At 39.0% G+C, this 8416-nt stretch overlaps 2 protein-coding genes across 3 annotated transcripts in view; one reads left to right on the forward strand and one right to left on the reverse strand.

Moving 5' to 3' along the window:
• LOC109645270 (low-density lipoprotein receptor-related protein 1-like) overlaps positions 1 to 3368 on the forward strand; it is a 99432-nt gene extending 96064 nt beyond the window's left edge. For both annotated transcript variants that reach the window (XM_069538933.1, XM_069538935.1), the window contains 2 exons: positions 578 to 722; positions 1543 to 3368. In XM_069538933.1, the coding sequence (XP_069395034.1) occupies positions 578 to 722; positions 1543 to 1683 (286 nt within the window). In that variant the 3' untranslated portion in view covers positions 1684 to 3368. The remainder of the gene's footprint in view (positions 1 to 577; positions 723 to 1542) is intronic.
• A 254-nt stretch (positions 3369 to 3622) lies between these two features.
• dtx3lb.2 (deltex E3 ubiquitin ligase 3L b, tandem duplicate 2) lies at positions 3623 to 8374 on the reverse strand. Its single transcript, XM_020087108.2, has 8 exons — positions 8288 to 8374; positions 7974 to 8025; positions 7773 to 7808; positions 6352 to 6556; positions 6028 to 6179; positions 4767 to 5957; positions 4445 to 4662; positions 3623 to 4030 (listed from the first exon to the last, which is right to left on the reverse strand). Exons 2-8 carry the CDS (start codon positions 8007 to 8009, stop codon positions 3961 to 3963), a joined length of 1908 nt encoding a protein of 635 aa, XP_019942667.2. The 5' UTR covers positions 8010 to 8025; positions 8288 to 8374; the 3' UTR covers positions 3623 to 3960.
• Positions 8375 to 8416: the final 42 nt, after the last annotated feature.

The following is an 8416-nucleotide window of genomic DNA, read 5'->3' on the forward strand; positions in this document are numbered from 1 at the left end:
CAGCTTGTCATGCTCCCGCAGTGTTTCTCTTTTTTAAATGAATTGCCCTCCTCTGAGCAGCTCTGAGGCAGATCTATTATAAAGATGCATTGAATAGATCTGTCCGTGCTGCAGATCTCTCATACTGGTGTCCTTCATTGTGTGCTACGTTGTACTGTACTGTGCTGTGGGATGTATTGTGGTAGTGTCTCTCATAGTTGAGACATGGGACAGTGCAACAGCATTCTTCCAAGCTCAGATTGGAAAATGCTGTTTGAAATGTCCAGCATTTACTCAGAGGTAGATGCAGATATTTACATTGTAGAGGATCTGTTGTGGGGTGATGTGAGCAGTCTGTACATGAACAGTCCCATGACCAGGCTCACTGTGTCTGGGTCTGTCCTGGGCTACATGAATGCTGGGTTTGTGTAGGTGTCTGTGCTGTTGCTTAGATCCCTCAGCCTGGATGGTGGTGAGAGCCATGCAATGCCTCGTCCCTCCCTCTGTAATGTGGCTGTGTCCCTGCTTGCCCTGTTAAGGCTCCTATAAGTTTAAATAAGAAACAAATGTGTGACTGTGCCGTTGATATTTTCTGTAGGGCAAAGGGCTTCCAGCACCAGAGGATGACCAACGGTGCCATGAATGTTGAGATTGGAAACCCTGCCTACAAGATCTATGAGGGTGAGCCTGATGATGATGCCGGGGAACTGCTAGACGCAGACTTCACGCTGGACCCAGACAAGGTAGAGACAACTGTACATACAGTATATATACAGTGGGGAAGGAAGTAAAATAAAAAAAGTAAAATACCAAATCAATAGGCAAAATTCCGTCCCACAATTCATTGCAGCAGCAACATTTGGAAAGTTTATTTTGTTGTAATTTTAATAATATCAGTTTTGATGCTACTTCCTGTCCCCACTGTATAAACTGAAAACATATTTTCTTAGGTGTTATTTTGCTTTGAACAGGAAACTTTACCATTACTGTAGGTGAACAGTGAGCTTATCACTGTACTGTGTGTTCTGTACATATCTTCTGTTATAAATAAAGTTGATTTTGAAAATAAAATCGTATTTTCTCCACACTGTTCTCCTTTCTTAACTTCTTACAGCTTCTCCTTCGCAGCTTTCCTTGACCCCGTGACCTTTTTCATGGGGGTCAAGGAATAGTGATTAGGAAAGAAGTTCTTCACCAGTGATGCTGCTGCAGGAGGGGGGGTCTAATTTTACCTGCCTGCTCTGATTAGATCAGTGGACCAGTCGTCCTCTCGTCGTTGATTACTTTTAAAAATATAAAAATCATGTGACGCAATAATGTAAAATGTAGTGGAGTAGAAAGAACAGATATGTAGCGTGGAGTAAAAATGAAAAGTACCTGAAAATAAATCTACAAAAGTAAATTACAGAATCATGAAAAATGTGCTTCAGTACAGTAATGAAGTAAATGTACTTTGCTACATCCCATCCCTGTATATATGTAAATATATATACTTTATACCCACGTACCGTAACCTCCTGCACTTTATGCTATAACTAACGGATGATTTTTGATTATTTCCAGCCCACTAACTTCACAAACCCAGTATATGCCACTCTGTACATGGGGGGTCACAACAGCCGCAACTCTCTGGCCAGCACAGACGAGAAGAAGGAGTTGCTATCACGTGGGGATGAGGAACCCCTCGTGGACCCACTGTCATAGACTGTCCATCGGCCTGGATCATGCCATTCCAAACACACCCCTCTTCTTGCCTTTTAAAGAAAAATGAAACAAAAAAATTGACAAAAAAGAGTGAGAGAAAATTGATAAAAACGTGTGAACACTGTATAAAATGTACAAAAATGAAGGACTACTTTTGTATGTGATTGCAGTATTATATTTTGTTCTTTTGAGATTCCTCTGGTCAAAAATGAGTAACATTTTCTATGAGAGATTTTTAATTTACACTTTGTCCCTTACCCTTTACCTAAATAGCCACTACCTCTGTGCAAAATGAAATGGAAACATGGAAATCAGAAGAAAAGATGCTATCATTGAAGCAATTTTAACTTTTTATTTTTGTATGAATTGTATAGAAAAGAAAAAAACATTGTTCCATTTCACCAGTGCCAACTGTTTGTTTGTGTTGACTTTGAGCGGGAAAAGGCAAAACTCAAAGTTTTCTAAATCGGTACATATGTTTGTCTGGCTGAGTTTTCTCAGCGAGGTGGTGAGACAGATTTGTGATCGCACCGTTTGTGTATAGCACATGTTAAATGTCAGTACCAGATGGCAACTACAGTATTTCCACATCACTCTTTTTTTTTTCTCAGAGAACAATGCTCATGAAATGATTGTGTTGTCTTCCTTGCACAGAATATCATGTTTTACGGTAAAGTGTATACTGTGGGCTTTATACCATGAGATGTAAAGCAGGTGTTTGTTTTTTAATCACATTGTACGACAGTTGGAGCTCACCTGTTGCTGAAACGAGAGGGTGAGAAACGCTTTGATGTGCGCTTATGCAGAATGATGAAGTTGGTCACACGTTAAACATTCCAGGCAAAGTGGTGGATGGAGATCGCAGATGTTTAAAGAGACAGAAAGGATGGATGCTCTCATGGGTGCGGTGTTAGCTGGGGGAGGCCATAGCTGAGACTTACAAGCTGTTTGTTCCAGGGTCTCCCTCCAGAAGGAAAAGGAGGCTGCAGTTATGGTGAAATAGTTGGAAAACTTTGATTGAGAATCAAATCCTCCAGTCCATTACTTTGTTAAAAAACAAAAACACACAGATAGTGTCTGTCTGGCTTTTTGCGTAGATTTATCTTTCTACCTTTAGAGGATCAAAGTCTGTTTGACCAGTTTTGTAAAGACTTAGTCTTACTTGCATTACTTTCATTGGGTCCTCAGCATCTGTTTTGAAATGAGCTCTGTCTGATCTCTCATGCTCTGCTCTGCTGCTGCTAATGCTACCATTCTGGTTGCTCTGACACATCCTTACACTCAGCCTCTGCCCGAAAAATGCTGCTTCTGTCAGAAAATGTGTCAGCCATATCTTAATGCATGAGAACAGTAACACCGATCGTTAATGTAACTACAATAACAACTTTTTATTTTGCTTACCTGTCAGCAAGTGTTATTTTATGCTGTTGTATATGTTTTGTCTTTAATTGAGAAAGAAGTACAATCATTTTACCTAAAGAACATTTTTGCAAAATCATACATGCATTTTCAGAATTTTTTTTGATTAGTCCTTTTTTTTTAATGAAAAATGACACATAGCTTTTATAGTACACGATGCATGGAGGCTCAGACTTTCTTCTGTAAAGAGAATAATGTTTAATTTTTGCTGGAGTACTTTACAAACTAAATAACAGATATTGTTATAAATAAAATTTTGAAAATTGTGGAGAAAACAAGCCAGTGTGTTTTGTTCACAGCCTGTTGTATTTCTCATGACACTGTAGTGTAGAATATCAGATTGTGTGCTGTCGATATTTACATTCATGTCGAAATTAATGGTTTTCAAAAAATTTTTAGCAGAGCATTTAACAGAATAGATCTTATTGTAAATACAATTTGAAAATTATAGAGAAAAATAATGAATGTTGTGCATCATGTTCACATCCTGTGCAGATAAACAGAAGAATACAGCGATGAGTCGGTGTGTAGTACTTTAATCAGCTCTTAGGTGAACAATAAATCAGATTATATGCACTGTGCATATAAAATTAAATGAATACATTGAAGTGTCATTCTTACACTCTTTATCCTTCAAAGAAAATCATATTTAAAACATGCAGATATCATGTTACTGAACAATTCAATCTAAAGCTCAATCTCAAAGGAACGCTAAATGATTATTTGAAAAACTACAATTAACAGCATATAATATAATAACACTTATTGCTGGTTTTACAAAATCAAATAAATCAAAGATCAATCATCTGGATTTCTGAAGGACTTCCTGCATGTTAAATTAAGAATCTGCTTCAGAGTTCACTTGATGCCTTTAGCCTTCAGCTCCTCTTTCACTCTGATCAGGTAAGCAGGATCAGGATAACCAAACCTGTGGAAAGAGAATGTACAAGGTTTAAAACAGTAGTTCTTTCACAGTAGTTCATTAAGCTGCTTACAGACATGCACTAAACTCCGAATAAAGGGGATAGAGGCTGTATGTGAGAACGCGTGAGGAGTTTCTCCTGCCAGCTGCCAAACAATGTCCGAATGACTCAAAAATGAAGAAAAGAAAAAACGAATAATACAAATATTGACTGATGAAAAAGCTGTGCCATATACATAGAAGACACAGAAAAGACGTCAAGAGACCTTTTGGTAATAAGAGCCAACACCGGTGTTGATGTGCTCTAAAAAAAAAAACAGATGGACCGACATTCTGCAGAGTTCATGTCTCAAAACTGGCTTTAGACTGGACACTGAAAGAGTACACTAAAAGAAGAAGTAAGAGATTTGACTACTGTACCCCTGTGGTCCTCCTGACAGGGAGGTTTTGTGGTGAATGTCATTCCAGGTCACCTGGTTCTCCAACCCGGTCGTTCTGGAAGTCCCAACAGTGAAAATGAGCTTCTGGTCAAATGCTTTCTTCAACAGGTGCAGCACTTCTCTGCCCTCGCTGTTGTCTGGCAGATATGCTTCTCTGTTAACACCAGTGTAAGTTTGCCCAGGATTGGGATGTCTTTTCTGCAAAGGAGAGAGAATAAGATAATAAAAGTAAGACATAATGGAAATCATCATCATCATGCAATTAAAAGACAAAATTAATGCATTTAAATGAAGGTATTTACCGTCTGTTTCCCACTTGGAATATCATAGGTGATGACTATAGTGCCACAGTGTGGGAATCCTTTGAGGGATGACACCTTACTCTTCCAGGTCATTTTTCCATCTGGCTGGTTTCCCTCTACCACACCGAAGACATCTTTACACACAGGACAGACTGGCCCCGTGTTCTTCTTTGCTTCTTCCAGGCATTCCTTACAAAACTCATGTTTACACTTCAGCTGGACCTTATTGTTGAACTTATCTATGCATATGGGGCAGTTTACGTCTTTGTCGTCTCCTGCAGCCGCTGCCCCTCCTCTGGGTTCTTCAGTGTCGCCCCTGCTGTATCCTGGCGGCCCATTCGACACAGCTCCACCGGATGCCCCCTCTGGCTGATAATCATTAGTCTTGGGAGAGCTCTTGAACCCACTGACACCATAGCGTTTGGTTAACCCCTGGGCTGATGTGCTGATTCTCTGGTACAGACGAAGGAGAGCCCTGACAGCATGGCTCTCCATTGATTTGTTTTGTTTGGATCTTCTTGAACGAGCTTTGATATTCACTTGTCCTTGACCGAGGCCTGATTCTTTAAAGTCCACATCAAATTTAGCTTTCAGCTTAGCTACTTGGTCATTGAAGGAGGTAGTCATCAGCCCCCAGACGCTCTCTTCAATGTTTACTCCAGTGTAGACGAGAGGGTCGTTGATGCTCATGCCAATCGTCTGTGGCTCTTCAACAGAGGGTTTGGAGTAAGTTAAGGTTTTCTGTATTGTAGTACTGAGAGACTTGCTGATGGCATCTTGACTTTCGCCTGGCCCACATACCATTATTTCATTAGAGTACATCGTAAGGAAAGCCTTGTTCTCTTTTTTCTGGAGGACTTTCAGCATGTCCTCCCATGCCTCTGGAGAAATGTTCTTGAGAGGGAAGTTAAAGCCTTCGGATTCAGTGGCGGTTGTCTGGATGAGGTTTTGGAACTCATCGTAAGCTTTGTGTATGTTTCCATATTTCTGGCATGGTGCAAGTTTTACCGTCATTTGTGCGGCAATTTGGACTCCATTCTCTTTCTCTATACGATCGATTTTCTCCTTGTAGATGTGGTTCACATACCAGTAATGGCCAATTGGGACATAACAAGTGAATGTCTTCTCTTCAGCTGCAGAAGCTGCAACTGAGCTGCTAAACTCACTTTGTTCCTGCTGTTGCCCTGGCTCCTGGATAAAAACACAATGTGTTACTTTGGTCAAAAAGAATAGTTTGACATCCTTAACTACACATACATACATTTTGCAGGTCTGGCACAGATGGTGAAGGGAGTTTCATTGGAGCATTATTTGGCACTTTTGTCTCTGGAGGACTCACTGACACTAGAGTGACTATTTTCTTGTTTCTGGTGGTCAGTGTTTGTCCCTCAGCTTCCAGCAGCTTTGTCAAAACTGAAAAAGAAGACAAATTAATTTGCCTCCTAACAAGATAAAAGAAAACAACTGAATTTTAAAAAAAACACAACAAGTATGCTGCTTGAAGTGCATGAAAGTGTAGTTAATATAAAATGTTAGTACTGGTTGTGAGAGCTAATTTGAATTTAGAAACTCAGTCATACTGCACCTGAAGCAGGTTTTATCTTAATCGAAGCTTCATCGTCAGAGGCCTTTACAACGTCGAAGTCCGCCCCAATGTCATACTTGTTGGCCCAACTCTGAAGAGCTTTGGTCAGTTCCACTTTATATCTTTGTGGTTGAATAGCCTCCTCCCACTTGATGAAGATAACTTGTTGAACTTCATCTTGGCTCTGTGTTTCGGTCATCATATCCTAAAGACGTGATATCATTAGTGTCACTGTATCATCAAGAAGAATCCTCAGATCGGAAAATAACAGTTTTAGAGAATTTTAGAAAATATTTAGAATCATAAATGATTCAAAATATTTTCTAAGATCCTCTAAAAAGTTATTATATATATATATATATATATGCATATATATATAGAGAGAGAGAAAATTGTAAAACCAAAATGAACATCACTGTGCAATTTCATATTAAACAAAAGTCATTTATTTGCATAGAGTCTGTATTTATGTTTGCCTGTATGAAAACCCAAATTTTATAGAAAAATATACTCAGAAAGGAACATGCATTTGTTCAAATTTTATGCAAAATAAATAGGTTTATTTTTTTAATTCACAAAAAAAGGGACAGGGGTGAAGAGATGACAATACTAATTTGATAACAGCATATTAGGAATTACTGCAAAATATATTTGTATATAAAATATATATAAAACAAAAAATCTATTCGGTCAGACTCTGCTTTGCATGCCTGTTCTTAACTCCATCAGGTACAATATTAAGTCAATATTGGATGTCTTATGTTATATATGTGTATGTAATTGTATGCTGCAATGTATTTTATGGATGTACAGCCTGAACGATATGGATTTTGGAGGCCGAAGTTGATACTGATACTAGAGACTAAAAAATTCTGATAAAAATTGGTCCGCTGAAAAAATTGGCAATGGTTCCAAATAAGTCATCATCAAATTGTTATGACAAAGAAGAGTCTTACATTTTACAGCTTATCTATAAACTTCACTATAAAAACTAGAGAAAAACACAAATACAGCCAAATATATAGTGTGAATTAAGAAATTCAACTTTTTTTTTTACATGTCAACATAAATTCACATCTTTTCTACATTGTTAATTCTGAAAAATAGAACTTTAAACATTGCTTCATGCAATTACAGTCTGTTGCTTCATGCAATGTGATCGCAGGCTGTACTTATTTTGGGACTAGTGGTAATAATGTATCCTACAAACATGTACTCTCATGATTTCACTTTCACTTACACACACAGGCCTGCTGCAGCCCCACCTGGATTGTCTATCCCCCTCATTTTGGTTATTTTTTTATGACTGCTGACATCGTATTAAAACATTTATTTCACTATTTTTAAGTTGCACCATCTAGAACTCTGTTATCACACACATTAGTACACACAGTCTGACAACTAAAAAGAAGCACACCCACCACATCAGCAGGTCCTGGAACTTTCACGTATTCACTCTGCACCAAATAAGAGGGAGAACAGGACATAATCCAAAAAAGCAATGAGAGAATAGACAGTTAAAGCAGATGTAAACAGAGAGGATCAGTGTGAATAGTCACTGTGTGGTGTCAGCAGAGCTCCTCTAACTATCCTCAGTGTTAGATCGCAGACTTCAAACTCACTGTATCCATGAGCTCCTCAGTGTCGGCGGCTGACATGTTGACAGTCTTCTTCCTGGAGCACACAGGGACCAGCTGGTGAGGTCGTGTTAACACATCATATCAACGCTTATGGTGCATTCACAGATAAAGAATCCTTTACTCTGGACATGTTGACTTTATGTTTGAAGCTTTCGATTAGAACAGATGGAAGCAGACACCTACAGATTCTCGACTAACTTCAAACTTTACTCTTTACTCCACCTGACATGTTGTCGTGTCGCGGTGTGTGAAATTAGAACGTATTTAACAGTGTACGTAAGTTACATGAGACTCACCCTGGCTGGACTTACTGCTGCGCACGAAGCTGTTTCCTGTTAAGTGAAAGTGAAAGCGTTGCACTTGCGGCCACGTCACAGCCGCTGACTTCCGCCCCTGCCTCCGAGTGGATGGTGTTTGTGACAGGT

The sequence above is a fragment of the Paralichthys olivaceus genome, chromosome 2, assembly GCF_024713975.1.
Source record: "Paralichthys olivaceus isolate ysfri-2021 chromosome 2, ASM2471397v2, whole genome shotgun sequence".
Lineage (NCBI taxonomy): Eukaryota > Metazoa > Chordata > Actinopteri > Pleuronectiformes > Paralichthyidae > Paralichthys > Paralichthys olivaceus.

Coding starts and splice junctions, on each gene's coding strand:
- dtx3lb.2 (XM_020087108.2), bottom strand. CDS start 8,009: ATGTCAGCCGCCGACACTGAGGAGCTCATGGATACA. Junction 6,180..6,351: donor TAAGATAAAACCTGCTTCAG/GTGCAGTATGAC, acceptor CTTCTTTTTCAG/TTTTGACAAAGCTGCTGGAA. Junction 5,958..6,027: donor CTGTGCCAGACCTGCAAAAT/GTATGTATGTGT, acceptor GTTTTTATCCAG/GAGCCAGGGCAACAGCAGGA.